The following is a 21568-nucleotide window of genomic DNA, read 5'->3' as shown; positions in this document are numbered from 1 at the left end:
GACCTGCCAACCTGCCCAATCCAACAATCAATCAGCCAGCATGTATTGGTTAACTGATGAATGTTAAATCATGTCATATAAATTCTGCTCTATCATAAAATGAAAATGAAATCACTTCTACATTGAGTGTGGCATTAACATGTACTCTTTTCTTTAAACTTCCCCCACCTCCCATTTCACTTGGGAAAAAAAAAAAATAGTTACTAGGATCAATGCAGTTCTTCCATTAGAAACTGTGTTCTGTCCAAGTCCCCGGAAGTCCCAAATAACAACGACTTTTCTTTTGCAGTGAAATATATTTTTAATTTCTCCGAGGCGAGGTGGTGAATTATTCACAGAGCCTTGTTCCTCTCCTGTTTTTACAGCACAACATTTTAAAATATGCAGAGCATTGGACTGAGTTCCAGTATTGGACAGCAAGCCCTAAATGCTTTCTCCATCCTCAGCGGGCGAAGTGGGGAGCGGGGAGGCGGGAGGATTTACTGTTGATGGACACAGCATCAGAAGCCATGTGAGGTCCTTCTCACATCATCATTTCATTCATTCATTCATGGAAAAGTCTTTCTTAAGAGTGTCCTCATGCAATGGCAGAGAAGGGGGCCGTAGATCGTAGGGTCTAGAAGGGCGGACTCTGGCGTTTGATCTCCTGGTTCTCACAAGTTTTGTGTCACCTTGACAGTTTACTCGATACTCTCAGCCTTGGTTTCCTCTTGTGCAAATAGAAATAATACTGCTATTCACGCATACTTTGAAGATTATAGAAAACGATGCATTGACAGTGCTTATTTCGGTGCTTGGCTCCTAAGAAATCATGGCCGTTGTTGTTCTTGCGATCATTATTGTTATTGTTTGGGGGCTCCCCTGAGGACTCAGCAGTAAAGAACCCTCCTGCCGACGCAGGAGATGTAGGAGGTGTGGGTTCCATCCCTGGCTTGGAAAGATCCAACCAGGAGGGCATGGCCACCCACTCCAGCATTCTTGCTGGGAAAGTTACACAGACAGAGGAGCCTGGTGGGCTGCGGTTCATGGGGTCACAGAGAGTCAGACAGGACTGAGTGACTGAGCACAGCACAGAGTGTTACTGTTTAGTGAGACTCACACCCTGGAGACTCAGGATTACAGCCCCTTCCTCCCCTTCACTAGATAAATGGCAGATGCAGAGAAATTCACTTTCTTGTCTGGCTCTCCATTTTTCCATATAAATATAAGGAAGTGCAGAGAATTGTATTCACTATAATTTTTCCTAAGGAGAACACCATATTCATTTAGAAGAACTGCTTTGATGAGCTGTTTGAGGTGTCAGGTGAGTTCCTGAGGGCATACTCAAACAACAAAAGATGATCCTTAAACTGTCACTTACAGGACAAGTGGATGCATTTAGAGACGAGGAAGGAGAGGGAGTGAGAAGGAGGGGGCACAGTCGGTGGGAGGGCTGACATCTAAGACGTTTCTCTGGGATCCTCACTTTTGGGGCGACGTCTGTTCAACTCATAAAATACTTGATGTGAGAGCCTTTTATGGATAGTGATGAAGTGAAAACATTGGGGTCTGGAATGACACAATCTATGCAGGGATGGTCATTCCCCTTGGTTCCTCTGAAGCTTCTATTTTAGACCAAAGGGAACACCTTGCAGGCTGGGTGTCTGTGTGATGTATATAACTAAGCTTGCACATGTGCATGGGAGTGCATGCCCGCTTGCACAGATGCCTGCTAATACTTTTGTGAAAGTTAATCTATACATGGACATACATACACATGCATTGCACACATGCATATGCCTAGAACCCATGAATATGGCTGCAGTATATACATATATGTGTGTATGTGAGCTTTCACATGTATGTGAATGTATGCATATTGCAGGAATGTCTGTTGAATGTGTGAAAGCCTATGGTTTTGTGCTTGTGTAAATGTGTGTGTGTGTGTATACTCATTACCCACCCTGTATTTTGGGAGAGCTCCCCTTGGCTAAGAGGAAGGCTGTGAACTAAGTCGCTGGGGAAAGGCTGAGGAAAGGCTTTTCAGAAGGAAAGGCTGAGGGATACCCCAGAGACCTGAAGTCCAGACATGCCCTTCCCTTTTCTGGAAACAGTGTCCCCTAGTGACTCAGAAGGTAAGATGATGGGTTTTCCCCTCATCGCCCATCCTCTGCATGTCCCACTTTGTTCCCCCCTGAAAGAAGTGCTGCAGAGAGTGAGACAAAACCCCCAGAGGACAGAAAGACTGAGGAAAGGGCTATGAGGGGTGAAGAGGCAATTTGCAGGAATGCCCAAATGGGAAAGCAACTCTAAACAGAATGTTCTCTTAATAAACAAGAAATTAAGTCTTAATAATGCAGCAAGAAGCCCATTAACCCCTCTTGATCTAAGGTTTGCTTCTTCCAGTTCTCAGTCCTGAGGGACCTGGGCTATTTCGCCTTCTCTTTCACAGGCCCCTTAGAGAGCCTGAACTGACACGTGTAATATTTATTTCCTCTGCCTCCTGGCTCTAACTTCTAGCTTATATTCACTTATTTAATCATTTACCTCTCCACTCATCCATCTGTTCATCTATCCATTTAATCATCTGTCTCCCCCTCTGCCCATCAAATGGTAACTGAACTTTGGCTCATTTGACCTGGGAGAAGCACTGGGAACATTACAAAGAAAAATCAGATAGAGTCCTTCTCGCCTCAGGCCACTACTCGCCCTCTGGAACTCAACATCTAATTGTTGAGTATTGCTACTGCTAAGTCGCTTCAGTTGTGTCCGCCTCTGTGCCACCCCATAGACGGCAGCCCACCAGGCTCCCCTGTCCCTGGGATTCTCCAGGCAAGAATACTGGAGTGGGTTGCCATTTCCTTCTCCAATTGTTGAGTATAAAGTCATCTTTAAGCCAAGTCTGTTCAGGTTGCTGCAGATCCAAAGGATGGACAGCCACGCTCTCCTGTATAACTGGCAAAGGCTTCATGGGAAGGAGTAGATATGAGTTTCTTATCCTGAACTCAGCTTAAATCTAGGCATGTGGAACCCAGAGATTAATTTTAATGATCCTGAATCTTCTCATGGGAAGATTTCAGTCTAGTAGTTAAGGCAGATGTGTCATTCAACAAACACTGTAGAGCTGGACCACTTTCGTCTTTATCCCTTCATCCACACATAAAATGCTGATCATTTGTTAAGCACATAATATATGCCCAGATTGTGCTAGGCAATGACAATGAAGTGATGAAAGGCTCTTACATCCTCGTTGACTTCACAGAGCTTCTTCTCTAGTAAAAGAGACAGGCTGTTCAAGAAGCAATCACCAGGAAGTGTAGCAGAAATACAAGGAGGCCATGCATGGAAGCATGTGGTTAGTGTCCTTACTTCAGCCTAAGTAAACAGTTGGTGACTCACGGAAGGCTTCCTAGAGGTGGTGTTGAGTTTGGTGCCACCTGAGCAATGAGTAGAAGTCAGCCAGGAGAAAAGCAGAGCCCCATCCATGAGAGGAAAAAGGACACGTTTGTGTAGGACCGAGCATAGCTGGAGTGACAGCAGATGCAGCGGGGAGAGATCAGAGCATCAGTGGCTTGGGTCCCACAGTACTGACAGGGATGCAGGCGCCCCCTCCAGGCTGCATCCCACCCCACGCAGCGGTACCTTCACTCTTCATCTGGCGTGTGTGTTGAAGTGATTCCTGTGTGTGTCTGTCCACTAGACCAGGGTCGTCCAATCGAAATATGACATAAGCCGCTAGTGTGAGTCACATATGCCATTCACAACTTTCCAATCACGTTTTTAAAAGTGAAAAGAAAAGGGGGAGAGTCAATTTAACCATATATTTTATCTCACATAATATATCCAGAATATTATTTCAACATGTAATGAAAACCTATTATTGATATTTTTATTTCTTTTTTCCTGTTAATCTGTTTTTATTTTGTAGTTGAAGTATATTTGATTTACAATATTGCATTATATTTAGATGTACAGCAGTCATTCAGTTTTGTATATATTTCTTCAGATTCTTTTCCATTATGAGTTATTACAAGACATTGAATCTTGTTCCCTTTATTGTATAGTAAACCCTTGTTGCTTATCTTTTATGTATAGTAATTTGCACCTGTTAATTGCACACTCCTAATTTATCCATCCTGCCCTCTTCCCTTTGGTAACCATAGGTTTGTTTTCTGTGTCTGTGAATCTGCTTTGTAAATAAGTTCATTTGTATCATTTTTTAGAACCTGCATGTAAGTGACATCATGTGATATCTGTCTCTCTCTGTCTTACTTCGCTCAGTATAATCATCTCTAGGTCCATCCATGTGGCTGTAGGCAGCACTGTTTCATTCTTCTTTATGGCTGAGTAATATTCCATGGCCCATATGTAACACACCTTCATAAGTCAAGCATCTGTTGATGAGTGTTGAGTTGTTTCCACGCCTTGGCTGTTGTGAATAGTACTGCTATGAACACGGGGTACATGGACCTTTCCAAATTAGAGATTTCTCTGGATATGTGCCCAGGAGTGAGATTGCTGGATCATATTTTTTAGTTTTTTAAGGAGCCTCCATACTATTTTCCATAATGGCTGCACCAGTTTACATTCCCACCAACAGTGGAGGAAGGTTCCATTTTCTCCACACCCTTTCCAGCCTTTGCTATTACTGCGATATTTTAGTTTGCTTTTTTTTTTTTTTTTTGACATTGTCCATTTCTTGGGATTCCACTGTGTAGTTTATAGGCACAGTGCATCTCAGCTTGGTACGACTGGATTTCAGATGCTCAGCAGCCGCATTTGGCCAGTGGCTCCTACACTGGGCAGCACGCACGTTCCCTGGGTGACTCCAGGATGGGGGCGCTCTTATTCACTTGTCAGCGTTGCCTGGCGGTGCTCAGAGCACATGGAATACAGCGCACATATGCGAGCTAAGCAGAATGGACGCCCTGGAGAGCGATAAAGCCAGGTGATGACAGCTGTCTTGCGGGGAGGGTGTGGCCGGGAAAGCCGCACCAGGACGGGGTAACCGAGCAGGTTCTGAAGCGTGTGCAGGAGACACGAGGCCACGGACACAGGGGTAAGAGGGGGCAACACTGGCGTAGGGTGCAGAAAGCTGGACAGGATTTCAGGAGCCAGACGTGTAGAGGGAGGAAATCATGGCATTCCAAGCAGAAAATAAATAAACAAATAAAAATGGAGTCTGAGGAAAGACCGGGAGGAAAATTGGCAAGAATAAAGCATGGAGGCAGAAGGAATGGTCTGGCTGAAAGACAGACTGTAGGCTCCACAGGGAGCCACAGAACCACAAGGAAACCACCTTCTAAAAGCAGTCAGGGCGGGGCCAAGGCGGAGGGATTAACCTTTGTGTCAGGACCGTGTCTGCCTCCTGTTCTTCCCAGAGTAATTGTTGTGCGTGTGTGTGTGTATATGTGTGTGTGTTTAACCTTCCCTTTAACAAAAAATCATCAGCATTCTAAAGAAATTTCAGTTATCTTCGATATCAGCCTTTTGTCCTCAGAAAGTTATCGGTAACGTTTTTTCTCTGACGACCCTATTGTATTGGGTTGACGAAAAGCAAGGATAAGTCCTATATGACTGATAATTTGCGGTACCAAACAATGGCAGAACTTATTCTGTGCCAGGCAGAGCTCAGGTACTTTATGTCATTAACAGATTTAATCCTATGACAACCTAGGAGGTAAACAGCTACTGTTTCCAATATTACGCATGAAAACCCTGCCGTGCAGAGGGATTTGCAACTGATTCCTGTAGCTCGTTCAAGTCCAGGCAGTCTAGTTCTAGAATCAAAGGTTCTGCTAATATTCCAAATGATTTTTGGTTGCTACAACAAACAGATGCTAATGTAAGGACTTTGTATGTACTAATTAATTTATTCTTCTTAATTACTCCATGAAATAGGTGCTCTTCTTCCTCTAATCCTATTCATGAATAAACTGAGAAACAGAGGTTCACGAATGTCCCCAGGTTCACAGTTAGTTGAGAGTAGAGCCAGAGATGCAAGAATCAGATCTGTTTAGGTGGAGCTTCCCTTCTGAAGTTCTGATGAATCATCCTGTTATCCAAAATAAAATCCACCATAAATCCGTACTGTTAGTAACATATGCATTTATTTCTAAGGAAAAATTCATGGAGTAAATTAGGTAAGGTTTCTCTCTCTCTCTCTCTCTCTCTCTCTCCTATGCTATGTCTAACTTTCTTGTCATCTCCCCTCTCCTGCAAAATGTAGCTTAAGAAATATTTATTGAATAAATGAAAAAAGTAGATGGTTTAACTGTTTACTATTAATATATCCCAAGCACCAGACTTTGGACAAAGGATTATGTTACACGCATGCTCAGTCCCTCAGTTGTGTCTGTCTCTTTGCTAACCCTCTGTCTATGGAATTCTCCAGGCAAGAATACTGGAGTGGGTAGCCATTTCCTCCTTTGGGGGATCTTTCAGACCCAAGGATTGACCCCAGTCTCCTAAAGCAGTGACTAATATAGACAGTGGGCTTCCCCAGTGGCTTAGTGATAAAAAGTCCATCTGCAATGTAGGAGACCGAGGTTCGATTCCTGAGTCGGGAAGATCCCCTGGAGAAGGAACTGGCAACCCACTTCAGTATCCTTGCCTGGGAAATCCCATGGACAGAGGAGCCTGGCAGGCTGCAGTCTGTGAGGTTGCAAAAGAGTCAGACACGACTTAGCAATTAAACAACAACAACAATAATATAGACAGTATCTGCTTTCACGGGACTGACAGTTTAGTTCTTCCTCTCTCCGCAGACACATAGTTATTCCTATTTGTTTATCTGTCAGATCAGATCAGATCAGTCGCTCGGTCGTGTCTCACTCTTTGCGACCCCATGAATCGAAGCACGCCAGGCCTCCTTGTCCATCACCAACTCCCGGAGTTCACTCAGACTCACGTCCATCGAGTCAGTGATGCCATCCAGCCATCTCATCCTCTGTCGTCCCCTTCTCCTCCTGCCCCCAATCCCTTCCAGCATCAGAGTCTTTTCCAATGAGTCAATTCTTCACATGAGGTGGCCAAAGTACTGGAGTTTCAGCTTTAGCATCAGTCCTTCCAAAGAAATCCCAGGGCTGATCTCCTTCAGAATGGACTAGTTGGATCTCCTTGCAGTCCAACGGACTCTCAAGAGTCTTCTCCAGCACCACAGTTCAAAAGCATCAATTCTTCGGCCCTCAGCCTTCTTCACAGTCCAACTCTCACACCCATACATGACCACAGGAAAAACCATAGCCTTGACTAGACAGACCTTTGTGGGCAAAGTAATGTCTCTGCTTTTGAATATGCTATCTAGGTTGGTCATAACTTTCCTTCCAAGGAGTAAGCGTCTTAATTTCATGGCTGCAGTCACCATCTGTAGTGATTTTGGAGCCCAGAAAAATAAAGTCTGACACTGTTTCCACTGTTTCCCCATCTATTTCCCATGAAGTGTTGGGACCGGATGCCATGATCTTCGTTTTCTGAATGTTGAGCTTTAAGCCAACTTTTTCACTCTCCACTTTCACTTTCATCAAGAGGCTTTTGAGTTCCTCTTCACTTTCTGCCATAAGGGTGGTGTCATCTGACTATCTGAGGTGATTGATATTTCTCCCGGCAATCTTGATTCCAGTTTGTGTTTCTTCCAGTCCAGCGTTTCTCATGATGTACTCTGCATATAAGTTAAATAAACAGGGTGACAATATACAGCCTTGACGAACTCCTTTTCCTATTTGGAACCAGTCTGTTGTTCCATGTCCAGTTCTAACTGTTGCTTCCTGACCTGCATACAGATTTCTCAAGAGGCAGATCAGGTGGTCTGGTATTCCCATCTCTTTCAGAATTTTCCACAGTTTATTGTGATCCACACAGTCAAAGGCTTTGGCATAGTCAATAAAGCATAAATAGATGTTTTTCTGGAACTCTCTTGCTTTTTCTATGTTTATCTGTATCTGTGTCTAAACTGCATCTTATCTCTCTCTCCCCCATCTCTTGCTCTCTCTGTCCATCTGTCTATCTGGGAAGGGGTAGCAGAAGGAGAAAGAGAGGAAGGAAAGGAGGAAACAAGGAGGGAAGAGGAGAAAAGAGAAATGAGAGGAGGAATAAGAGGAACTGGATGGTAAAAAGGAACCAGAGGAGGAGGAGAAAGGAGCGGGAAGGGATCAGCTAAGTTTGTTTTCATGATTCCCCTCCTGTTGAAGCTTTGTGCTCACCGCCGCCTCTGGACTGTCTTGCTTGTACTATGCTCTTGATTTTCAGAGGCAGTAGGAAATCTGGGCAAATTTAGAGGTCCAAAGCTGTTCTCTGCTTCGAAGCCCTGAAGCCTCTCTACCCCTCACGGAGTTCAACAGCCTGCCTGACTTCTCTACTTTTTCCCTGCAGGGGAGGAGGCCTTGACCATGTACATGGACAAAAGTCGCCTGGACAGAAAGTCAGGGAATGCCACGCAAAGTGTTGAAGCTCTGCACCAGCTTGCGTCATCCTACTTTGTTGACCGTGATGGCACCATGAGGAGGCTCCATGAGATCCAGATATCAACTGGAGCAATCAAGGTACAGCTTGAGGGTGGCAGGTTCTTAAGACAGCAGCACTGTGCTAAAGTGGTCTGAGTCGATGGGCAGATGAAATTCCTACCTTCCTCATTTCCTACGCAGCTAGCAGTGCCCCTGGCCAGCCACTCTGACTGAGGTTGTCCAATGCCCTGTAATACCCTGAGCATTGTCATTAAGATCACACATACTGATTTCCTGGGACAGCCCTGGCTGTGGTCATGAGGCATAATTATCCATAGTACTCTCTTTCAGTCTTCAAGTTCTATGTCAATGATTTCCAGGCGCCCTTTATAGGTGAAGAAACTGAGGCTACACTGGGTAATTCATTTTCACAAGGTCATAGAGTTCACAGGAGTCAGATTATGCCTAAGCCAGTAATTGGTTAACTCCTGTGTTATTCATCTCCCTCTCCCCATTTTATAGATATGAACACTGAGGTCCAAAAGTTGAAGACTTTTGCTCAGGGTTACACACCTAGCCAGTTCAGTAACAGGGATTAGAACTCTACTCTCTAGACCAGGGTCAGGAATATTTTTTGTCAAGAGCCAATAATAAATATTTCAAGATTTGCAGGTCATATGACCCCTGTTGCTACAACTCACCTATGCTGCTGTAGAACAAAATCAGCCATAGACAATGTATAAAAAAATGATCATAGTTGTATTCCAGTAAAAGTTTATTTATAAAAACAGCCAGCCTGTCACATGCTGACCCATGCTCATCACCCAGTTCTGTAGACCCTTCCAAGGTGATGGAACAGCTCTGAATGTGTGCTGGCCAAGACAGGAGCCACTAGACATATGGGGTTATAGAACTCATGACATGCGGCTACTTACAAACTATATTTGTAAGGGTTTTTTTTTTTTTTTTTAATTTACTTGAATTTAAATAGCTGTATTGGAAAGAGCAGCTGTAAAGTTTCAGCTCACTGCCTTAGAGCATAGGTACTTAAATACTTCACTTTCAATATAAGAAATTCAAGGATTACCTTTATAAAGAGAATGAAGGAGGGCATTTTTGATAAAAAGGATTAGCTCTTTGGAGGGTTTCAGTGAAGATTTTTTTCCATCTCAAGTTCTCTTAAACCAGATTATACCTGCATTTTTTACCTCTCATTCTCCAGTCTGGTTTCTTCTGAATAAAATGCAGACTTAGTGTTAGGTTGTTGTTGTTGTTAGTCTTCTATCAAGACATTAAAAGGTACCTCTCAGGATAGTGTGCGTGTGAAGGGTTGGCGGGTGGCAGGGGAGTGTTGGTAGGAGTCAGGCAGATGAGTCAGAAATTGACCAAGGGAAGAGAAGAAATGTGGGCGGGAGAGCCTTGCTGAGGAGGGAGAGAAATAAATCAGATCGACAAACAAAGAGCCAGCTTATCCGAGAAGAATCGCCTATATCGGGGGGATTATGTTGTTAGAGAACTCAGCACAGAGAGCTGGAGCTTTATGAAGCCATCGGAGTCTGAGGAGCAAAGCAAAGGCCTGGTTTTCATTATTACCAAATGGTTCCCTCCCCCCGGGATGGGATTCAGAATTGAGATATTGAAGCTCTGTCGGGAGATAATCCTCTCTTGTGCATCCTGGAAGTGCAGTCTGCCTCTTTAGGAGGAGTTTCTCAGAGAAATTAGACAGAGGCCGCTCAAGAAACCATTCTTGCAACAGCTCCACCCTCGACATTCAATCTGGGACTTAGGTTTTTCTAGCCATTTCTTGAGGCTACTTCAAGACCCCGCTGGTTAGAATGGGCCTCCCTGCCAGCTTTGTCTAAGACGAGCAGCCTACCCAGGTGGGGAAGTTTTGCCTTCTTGAGTTGTTTTCCTCTTCCTGAGTATCTCTATAGCAAGATGAATTGGTAGTTTTGAATGTCTTTCAACAATAACCATGCTATTATTCTATACACACAAAAGGATAAATTACTTTTTAAAAGCAAAGCCTAATAACCTTCCATTTATGTACTGTTTCCTAAGTGCTGAACACTTCAAAAACATGATCCCTTTACTGTTAGAGTTGATATTGTAGAGATAGGGAAATTGAGGCTTATAAAGGGGAGTTACTGACCCAAAGTTCTACTGCTGGACAGAGGCGGGGCTGGCATTGCTAGAATCCTCCTTCTCTACGGCAGTCAGCGCTGTGTCTTAGCAGCAGGATGCAAACCCCAAAACAAGCCCACCAACGATTGTGTGAAATAATGGAAAGTAAAGACTGAAGGGATGAAGAAGCCACTTTACATACGAAACCATTCATATTTCAAGGTTATCTTTTAGAATAGCTGTTCACCCTATTGTCCACTACCTCGGTTATTCTCAGACAGTGTTTTAGAAACACACCGCCAGAGGACAGGGGCGTCCATTCTGCGGTGAGCTGATTGTGCTCTTTGCTAATTTTTCTGTGAAAATGGGAATGAGTTCATTGTTCTTGCCTAATGACAATGCATATGTACTCATTGATAATGCACATTGCAATTTATAAGGCTCTTGGTAATGAGATGTCTATTATCGAACATATGCCACGTGTCAGGCATTTCCGCCCATCAGGTTTAGTCTCACAACCTTCGTGGGAAGGATTTATTAGCTTCAGCTTTCAGGAGCCTAGAGAAGTGCCTGCCTGTGGTCACACAGCAAATCAATGGCCCAGCCAGGATTTAACACTGACCCTCCGATTTCCAGAGCCCATGGTTTCAAAATACCCTGTAGTGTTTCCACTTGTTATTAGTTCGTATAATACAGTGGCTCAGTGACTTGAGAACCAAGGACAGAACCTGGGCATTCTGGCTCCCGTCTGTGCTAGATTGCCCTGCTAGCCTGTCTGCTTGGCGCCAGTCAGCCCTGGTCCTCGACACAGGCAAGGGGCTCAGGGAGTGGCCACGGGCGCAGTGAGACTCTCCCTGCTGCTGCTTCACTGCTGGGGGCTGACTCTGCAGGATCCGTCTCAGCCAAGGGCACCTGTCTCACACCTGTCGCCCTCACTGTCCACTCAGGTCACAGAGACACGCACTGGGCCCCTGGGCTGTAACAGCTACGACAATCTGGACTCTGTGAGTTCCGTCCTTCTGCAGAGCACCGAGAGCAAACTGCATCTTCAAGGTAGGATGTCAGTGGAAGCGATGGAAGCTGAGAGGGGGAGGGAGCAGCCTGCCAGAGGAGGGATGGGAGAGTACCAGGAGGCCAGAAGGGAGGGAGAAGGAAGAAGAAGATGAAAGGCAGAGAGAGACCAATGAAAGCTAAAAATATGGAAATCAAGACAGTTATGATATGATGTCTTTTTTAAAATTTTAACATATATGGGACATTAAATTCATGGTTATTAATTAGTTTTCAGAGATAAAGTATGGAAGTGTGAGCTTTATCTGATTATTTTGATGAAAATGTCTAAACAGTGTTATTTATAGATGTTCCAGATCTAATATATATTAAAGTTTCATATCATAGCATCTGAATTTCCCACATTATTGTGTTTGATTCTCAATGTATTTTGGCAGATGTTATTTGAATTCAAAGAACTATAGGGCATTTTATAGAATTTGGGGTTCTGTGGAATCTTCTTTCTCCTTTGTTAATCATTTGTGGTCTTTAGCACACTCATACATATATATGTGTTTGTGTAGGCGAGTGTGCTTTTAGCAGAGTTTGCAGATGAGAACATTCAGTGCTGGCTAGAACAGAGCAAGACAAACACTCTTAGGCATTGCTAGTGAAACTGCAATAATTCTAAGGATTAGTTTGTTGAAGTATATATTTGTATTTGTTTATTACCTATTGTATGTAAGGTCCATATATACTCAAGACCCTGAAGGAAACATGTTTTAAAACAGTCATTTTATCCTGATTAATTCATCATGAAGAGAAGGGGAGATTGTAGGGGGGGAAATGATAAGACTTTTAAGCATAGATAGTGCTGTTTTAAAAAGCATAATTTATAATAGCAAAGAAAAAAACAATGTAAAGATCTCAGCTTTCTACCTGAGGAGACTAAATGAATTATGTAGCATCCATACCACATAATATTAGGCAGGTGCTAAAATGTTGTTTGTAAAGAATTTCCAAGATATGTGAAAATGATTTGGTATGATGTTCATTAAAAATGGATGATTTTGACTGAAGGAATGGTATGAACTTAATGTAAAAGGATAAGGAAAAATAAAATTGCAAGGAGTTATGCCGAGATGTTAAGAGGTTACTTCTGTATGATTAGGTTAGAGGTGATTTATTTTAGGCTTCCAATTCCTTTTCTAACTTTTCTACAGTGATCATGTATTAACTTTATAGTCAGAAAAAAATGGCATATACTTTGAGCGAGCTAAGAATGTGACCTTCTAGCAAGGTATATGATAAAGGTGATTCTGAATGTCAGTGGGAGGAAAGTTGGGTTGAGATTGGCAGATCGAGCTAAGCAGAGCCTAATATGACTTTTATATTCTGGTTCCTTGGCAACTCTTTGATTCATGCTCCTGTTATAGAAGATGGTTGGAAAGCGGTACGGGGTGAGCTTGGCAGTGTCACTTGGGAGCAGTGAATGAAAATCCATCAGGGAAATTCAGGTCAAGAGAACAGTCTAGTGTTAAAATAGAAGCCGAGAAAACAAAACCTCAAATACATGAAGAATAATCCTATCCCTCTTTATTAGAGAAAAGAGTAGACAGATGGGTTTGGTCATGCCTGATAAGAAATGAGTAAGAAAGACTGACCAACCTCGGGGGTGCCAAGATTTCCAGCGTTAGTTCCCAAATGCCTACAGTGAACTTGTGGAGTGAGAGCAGGGTTTGAATCCAGGAAGTGTGGCTCCAATCTGCGTCTGATCACCCTGCTGTGCACGAAGGAGGTAGAGAGACCTGTGAGTTATATCTGGAGTAAATTTAGGTGGGATGAGCAAGATGTTGCTAGGCAGTTATTAAGATCTTAGGGACATTTAGAAACTGATTTACCTTGAAGCTAAGGAAGTTTAAGATCCAGGGCTCTCTGGCCTTCTAAGTCCCCAACGTTTCTCATTCTAAATACTCACATTCACACGTGATTTTGAATTCCTTTCCTCAGTAGGCACCTGCAGTATAAGCCTCAGTCCTCCAAAACCCAGATCTGCCATTGGTTACGTTATTTGTTGTTCAGTCACTAAGCACTTAAAGGAAGTGAGCATTAATTTGACAGTAGTAGGAACCATGAAAGGGTTTTAAAAAACAAAATAGCAGGAAGAGATTAATGTTTTGAAAGATCAATCTGGCTATTGTGTGGTCAGTTAATTAAAAAGAGTAGATTAGAGGTTGGTGACCAGTTAGTCAAGGACTGTTGCAGTATTCAAGATGAAATGTCACAAATTTAGGAGGTAGCAGTTGAGATGGAGTGAAATAGACCAATTTGGAGTTACTTAGGAGGCATCATGACCAGGATTTAGTGAAAAGAACATGAAAGATTTAGATATTTAAGTGACTGGAGTGAGAGGATAAGATAGAGCTGATGGACAGGAAAATACATATGATTCAAGGTACTGTGTCATATAATAGAGATAGTAAAATTAATGCACATTATTATGGAGATTCAGGAAAATAAAAAGGTAATTCGTTCTATCTGCCTAGGTAGAGGAGTCATAGAAAGGAGAAAAATACTCACCTGGTGGAGAGTAGAACAGAGAGAAGCTTCTTACTGTAAGACAGAAGAGTATCTCTTGATTTAGAGGTAGGCTGATATTTATACTTGGACTGCAAGGAGATCCAACCAGTCCGTCCTAAAGGAGACCAGTCCTGGGTGTTCATTGGAAGGACTGATGCTAAAGCTGAAACTCCAATACTTTGGCTACCTCATGCGAAGAGTTGACTCATTGGAAAAGACTCTGATGCTGGGAGGGATTGGGGGCAGGAAGAGAAGGGGACGACAGATGATGAGATGGCTGGATGGCATCATCGATGTGATGCACATGAGTTTGGGTGAACTCCGGGAGTTGGTGATGGACAGGGAGGCCTGGTGTGCTGCGATTCACAGGGTTGCAAAGACTTGAACACAACTGTGCGACTGAACTGAGCTGAACTGATATTTATTCAGTAGCATACAGAAAGCAGCAAGTAAAATAAAAAGGTTGATAAACTGGACTACATTAAAATCAATTTCTGTTCATTAGAAGATGCCATTCATAGAATGAAAATTCAAGTTACAGAGTGGAAGGCAATATCGATGATAAATGTATCTGACCCAGAACTGATGTGTAAAATGTGTACACCCCAGGATCGAACCTGGGCCTCCTGCCTTACAGGTGGATTATTTTACCAACTGAGCTACCAAGGAAGCACACAAAATATGTAAACAACCTCTGAAACCAGTAAGTAACAGGCAGACAATCCAGGAAGACAAGAAGAGGGATGCAAAGACATGAACAGGCACTTCACAAACGAGAATATCAGAATGGCAAACAGATATTTGAAAAAGTGAATAACTTTACTTGTCCTCAGAAAATGTAGAATAAAACTGTTCGGTGTCATAACACAGCAGTCAGTCTGGCTCAGTTGGAAAAAACTGACAATATCTAGGAGTGAAGACGTGGAACAGTGGGTGTGTACACGCATTGCTTCCAGAAGAATAAATTTTCCAAATTACTTTGAAAAGCTCTTCTTGGCAGCTTCCACTAAGAACTCAATATGCCTTGACCCCATGGCCCAACAGTTACAACTCCTAGGAATATGCCCCCCAAAATTATTACATATGTTCACCAAAAATCATGAATGTTCACTAGCTTTGTTCAAAAGAGTCTCCTAAATGGAAATAGCCCCCAAACCCCCATCAACAAGAAAATGGATAATTTGTCATACAGTCATATGACGAGCTACAGTACGGAAATGAGAAACAATAAACCACCATCCGTATTTTATTTTTAGCTGCTCTGGGTCTTCATCGCAGCCTTTGGGCTTTCTCAGGTGGTGGAACGCGGGCTCAGTCGTTGTAGTGCATGGGCTTAGTTGCCCCGCGACATCGGAGACCTTAGTTCCCCTACCAGGGATCGAACCCATGCGTTGAAAGACAGATTCTTAAGCACTGCACCACCGGAGGGGTCCCTAAACTGCCGTTCTATGCAGCAGTATGGAAGAATCTCATGAATGTAACACTGAATAAAAGCGAGACTTCCCTGGTGGTCCAGTGGTTAAGAATCAGCAGGCGACGCAGATTCAATCCCTGGTCAGGGAACTAAAATCCTATGTGTCGCAGACCAACTAAGCCCTATTTCCACAACTAGAGAGAAGCCCACGCTCCACAACGAAAGATCCCATGTGCCACAAGCAAGACCCGAATAAGTAAATATTTAAAAAAAGAAACACAGAATTAAAAAAGCCAGACAGGAAAGAGGAGATGCTCTTATGATTCTGCTCTTCCCACCGGTCAGAAACAGTCAGACACATACACTATTTCAGGATTCCTTTGCAGAGGAGGAACAGGGGAGTGACTGGAGAGAGAGGAGAGAGGTTTCTGGAGGTCTTGGTAAGGTTTTGATCACGATGGCCACACATGGATGTGTTTACTTTGTGAAAATTGATACAGCTGTACACACATGACTTATATGTATACATTTCTGTGTATAAAACATGCAGCTATTAAGCTTTTTATTTAATAATGTGCTCTATTTTGACATCCTCTGCAAAAAGATAACATGAATAAAACGGAGACATAAAAGGTGGTCCAGCCCAGCCTAAAGGGAAGCTGCGTGGACTTGTGGGTTGAAGAACCAGAAATAACAGACGTTGCTTATTAAGCATGTCCTAGTGTGCCAGGAGCTCTGTTAGTTTATTTTTACTATACTTATATTTGTGTGTTTCTTTTTATTTGACTTGTATTTGTTTTATATAATGGGATTTATTACATTTTTAATGCTCATAGCATTTATAAGGGAGGCATAGATAAATAACATTCCCAGTTTATAGGTAAGGAAACTGGGACTGAAGAGAGGTTTCTTAATAAGCGACTGAGCCGGAATTTTAACCCCAACAGCCTGACTTTAGAGTTTCTCCCTCTTAAAATGGGTGGCTCGGCATTCCTCTGGTCGCCTCCTGATGCCTCTGCATGAGGGCTGGGGGCAGATTCTGCAGGTTTATTAGGGTAGATGGAGGACGATACGAATGGCACTCGAATGACCTTCACTTTGTGGTGTTTCATAAAAGGTTCACAGAACAAGGCAAAGGTGGCGAGAAATAGAAAAATTAAAAAAAATGAAAAAGGAAGTTTGGAGATGGAGACTTGAAATGAGAAAGAAAGTATCATGGAAATGAAAAGAGGCTATTAGTAGTCAAAGCAGCAACCACCGAGCTACTTGTAATAATGCTAATGGCATAATGATAACTTCTCATTTTTATCCTTCTCTCTCCAAGAAGCCCATTGAGTGTTTTACTGACATTGTCGTGTAATTGAATTGAGTATCCATCTGGTGAGATGGATGTACAGAGAACAGACCTCTGCCTCCATAGCTCACTGGCGTGGAAAGGGATGCGGAAAAAATAGTTTGCTGAAATCTAGGGATAATTCAGAAATGTATTCATTCACACATTCACTTACTCATTTAGTAATATTTATTGAATGTCAGCTATACATCAGACATTGTTTTAAGAACAGGATATAGAGCTCTGAATAAGCTAACTCTCAGTCATTTTGGAGTTTACATTGAGTGTGTGGGTATTGGGGGAGCAGACACTAAACAAGTAAACAGAAAAATATATTTTCTTTACAGTCAGAGAGAGAGTGAGGGAATAGGTCATCTAGAAATTTGTAGACCGTGGAACAGGCTTTAGATTTTACTCTAAATGAAATGAGAAGCCATTGCAAATATGGGCGGTGGAATAACTGGACCTGACTTCCATTTTACGTGAATTACTATGACGTTCTGTAGAAGAGACTTGTAGAGGGCAAGATCACATACAAGGAACCCAGCTAGAAGGCCATCATATTTATTAAGCTGAGAGAAAAATGACAGCCTGGGCCACCGATAGTGGCTGTGAGGGTTGTAAGTGACTGAATTATGGATATACTTTTAATTCAAGTAGTGCTGACATTCTTTGGCAGTGGACTGAGGAAACATGAGAGAAAGAGAGAGACAGAGGATGTTCCCGGAGTTTTGCCCGAGCAGCTGCAGCGATCGGATTCCCTTACTGCTATGGTGAATACTGTCGAAGGCCGTGAGGAATTGGGTTTGAACCTAGGTTTGAGAAATCTGTTATGTCCATGTTGAGTGGACACTTGGAAAGTCAGGGGAGAGGACAGCGATGTAAATTAGCATACGAATGATAGCTAATGATGTGAGATTGGATAAGATCACCTTGAGAGAGAGTATAGATAGAGAAAAGAAGGAGCCCAGTGATTGAGCCATGGGGAATTTAATATTTATGAGTTGGGATAATGGCATCATAATGAGGAACAAGGAAAGGAAGCTAAGAACTGGCTGAGGAGCAGAGTGGAGGCAGTGACGGGAAGAGAGCCAAGAGAATGTGACATCCTAGAAATCAGGTGGAGAGGCCATTGTCAATTGTGTCAGTTGCTGCTGATGGGATGGGGAAGAGGGACATGAGAAGAGACTAGCGGGGTTAGCAGCATGGAAGGCATGGGTGACCCCAACAATGCTTCAGTAGAGTTATGGGAGTGGAAGCCTAAGTAGAGTGACTTCAGGAGAAAATAAGAAGAGAGGAAGTGAAGGCAGGGCTTTAGCAAACTCTAGAGGAATCTCACAGTAAATGGTACAGTAGCAGAAAGTGACGTGGGGTCCCTGAGCTTTTCTTCTTTTTTAATATAGAAGCAACAAAACTCTGATATGCTGTTGGGGAGTTATCTTCAGAGAGGGAAACCTTGATTCTGTGAGCAAGAGGGATTTTACTCCACTGGGGTCATGGTTGAGCAGGGAAGAGTGAATAGGATCTTGTATATGACTGGAATTATTTACCTTAGATAAGACCTCCTGCAAGTTTGTACAGGGTAAAGGGAAAAAGAACATATGGACCCAAAGGTGGGTCCAGTTCACAGTTGTGGTAACAGGGCCAGTTTCTTCAACTTTACTCCTGGTTACTTTTCATTGACCTGTTAAAAGATTTTTCAGATTTTCAGTTCAGTTCAGCCGCTCAGTCGTGTCCGACTCTATGTGACCCTATGGACTGCAGCACAACAGGCTTTCCTGTCCATCACCAACTCCTGGAACTTGCTGAAACTCATGTCCATCGAGTTGGTGATGCCATCCAACCATCTCATCCTCTGTTGTCCCCTTCTCCTCCTGCCTTCAATGTTTCCTGGCATCAGGGTCTTTTCTAATGAGTCAGCTCTTCGCATCAGTCGAGTATTGGAGTTTCAGCTTCAGCATCAGTCCTTCCAATGAATATTCAGGACTGATTTCCTTTAGGAAATCACTTCCAGATCTTAAGATCACTTACTGATCTTGAATTATTTCTCTTCCGCCTCCTCCTTTTTTCTTCCCTCCCTCTTCCTCCTCCTCCTTTCCCTTCCATTCTTTCCCTGTCTCTTCTTGAAAGCTCAGCTCCTTCCAGAGCAGTCTCTGTCGCCTATCACTGATGCCCTCGGAATCTGTTCATGCCCTAAATGACGGCTCTTCTCTCGTTCATTGAGTTCAGTCCATCTTTCCACGCCCAACACAAATGTCCATCCTCTCATCAGGAATCCTTCCTTCTTTACCTTGTCTTGGCTCACCTCCTCCCATCACCATTTCTCTCTTCCCTGGCTCATCTCAATGATTGTCAAACCAGTTTTATTGATTCTGATTGCTTCTGCTGATCCATCCCCATCTGAGCAGCCAGTATGCTCTTCCTAGCACCAAATCAAATACTGTTACTTCTCTGCTTAAAACCCTTCCCTGTCTCTGAGCTGGGTATAAGGTGTAGACCTGGGCGCCAGGCTGGTGATAATCAAACTTGCACCTGTTTTCTTGGCTTTGTCATATTCCACCATCCAGTACATACCCGCATCCTTACTCCAGGCCTGTGGGCATCCAGTACATACCCGCATCCTTACTCCAGGCCTGTGGAATTTCTTACATTTCACTATAGGCATCTTTTTTGTTGTTGTTTTTATTACTTTGCACCTTTGTACATCATTTCTCCGGTTCCTGGACTTCCACTTCTCCCCAGAAAGCTCCTCTTCCTGCACCTGCTCAGGTTGTTAGACACCCTGTGCACCTTCTTCTCTACGATCTGTCACGTAATATTATTAATCTGGCTCCCTAGTTGTAGTATAAGTTCCTCATTGCTAAGGGCGATCTCTGTCTCTAGCATGATATATAGAATCTGGCTCATAAACAGTGTACATACACGGAAGATGCGTGTTAAATGAATTTATAAATAATCGATGAATAATTAAATGAATGAATCACCCAACCCATAGTGAGCTCCATTTGCTCTGAATTGTTAATGATTCTCATTCCACATCATGCCGGATCCAGTTCAACCTGAAAGGACGATGTCCTGAGACCTCCTCTGTGCCCGGAGCCTCCCTTCCTGCATGGAGAGCATTCTTCAGAGGGCACGTGCCTTTTCTGTGCTGTGGCTGTTCTACCTTTCAGGCGAGAGCCACACCCGTGTACTCTCTCAAATGCCACCTCTTCCCAGAAGCCTCTTTTAAGACCCCTTGTATGGCTTTTTTGTTTGTTTTTATTTAAATTTTTTTTTTGTAGTTAGAAATTTTATTCCAGAATGAAACTACAAAACTTCATCTTGCAACATGTTCATTTTGTTTAGGTTTTACCTTTCATATTAAATTTAATCATAGGTTTCTTTAAGGAAGGGATTTTGCCAACTTTGTGTTTCATTATATTATAGTGCTGTGGCCATTGGGACTCACATAATATCTATTTGCTGAACTGGAAGTTGGTATAGTATTGGTGTAACAGTGACCAGAGAAGGTGGAGGACCAGGAGGCTGGGGGAAAGGAGAGAAAGAGGAAGGGAAACCGGCGTGGGAAGAAAGGGAGGCGAGAGCAGGTGAAGGATGGAGGTGAAGGATGAGGAAGTGAAGGGTGGAGGAAGGGGAGAGAGAAGGGCAGAGAAGAAAAGGGAAGAGGAGCAGGGGGGTGAAGAAGAGGCAGAGTCGAGGAGGAGAGGGAGGGGTGAGAGGAGCCGCTGAGGCGAGAGGAGCGCGGAAGACCCCTTTCCTGGGCCGTTCCTCGTTCGCACCATAAACGGAGCAGAGATGATTTTCAAGGCCTCTTACATCAAGTAGGAGAAAGAGAGGGACAGAGCATGTGGAGCTGTTTAAAATCAACATTATTTTGAGCTGTTACACCTTCTCAGGCATCGTGCTTATACCCATGAGCCTGTTTATCTCTCCCACCAACTGAGAGCTAGGGATTATGCTCCCCCATTACACAGATGAAGAAACTGAGGCCTCCCAAGGTAAAGTCACTTTCCCAAGGCCCCCACCCCCCTGCTTCTGGCTCCTGGCTGCCTGGGTGCCAAGATAGCTTTTCTCAGGGAGCTTTGAGTCAGCACAGTACATTCTCCGTGTGGAGAGAATGGGACTAAATCCCTGCACAGCTGCAGTGGTAGAGGAAGAGAGGAAGGAAGGTGATTCCGTCTTTCTTTCATGAAGCCCCATCGCCCCCGGCGGCCTTGTGACCCCAGCGGGAACGCCGAGCGATTGCTACCAGCGCCGGCTCTAGTCAGCAGCTTTGGGCTGAATCCTCATTAAGAATTAGCCTGGGGTCGCAGGCAATGGCTCGTGACTAAGGGCCTTCTTGTTGATTAGCGGGGGTCTAGGAGGCACTGATGGGGATCCGAATTTCCGCCTTCCCGCGGCTCTGTCTGTAAAAGCCTGTTGGACAAAAGAACAGCGCCTTCATGACAAATGGGATTGCTAACTGCCACCCAACTGCTTGAGTCCAAATATTGGTTTTCCTTTATGAGCCTAGGAGCACTGTGTTCTCTGCCTTGTGAGAAAAAGTGGAGTTCCTCTTAGGAAGTAGATTGAAGATGCCAATTAAAGACTGAATCAGAACACAAGTAGAATAGGGAGGCACGCATGCGCAGTTGCTCAGTCATGTCCAACTCTTTGTGACCCCATGAACTGGAGCCCATCAGGCTCCTCGGTCCTTGGGATTTT

At 43.6% G+C, this 21568-nt stretch overlaps 1 protein-coding gene across 1 annotated transcript in view; it reads left to right on the top strand.

Moving 5' to 3' along the window:
- The window catches only part of BRINP1 (BMP/retinoic acid inducible neural specific 1), a 200040-nt gene that overhangs the window by 129263 nt on the left and 49209 nt on the right, over positions 1 to 21568 (top strand). Inside the window, exons 4-5 of the mRNA XM_006061423.4 lie at positions 8350 to 8519; positions 11492 to 11597. Of these exons, the coding sequence (XP_006061485.1) occupies positions 8350 to 8519; positions 11492 to 11597 (276 nt within the window). The remainder of the gene's footprint in view (positions 1 to 8349; positions 8520 to 11491; positions 11598 to 21568) is intronic.

Source organism: Bubalus bubalis, chromosome 3 (genome assembly GCF_019923935.1).
Source record: "Bubalus bubalis isolate 160015118507 breed Murrah chromosome 3, NDDB_SH_1, whole genome shotgun sequence".
NCBI lineage: Eukaryota > Metazoa > Chordata > Mammalia > Artiodactyla > Bovidae > Bubalus > Bubalus bubalis.
The sequence above is the reverse complement of the archived record's forward strand: the minus strand, read 5'-3'. Positions and strand labels throughout refer to the sequence as shown.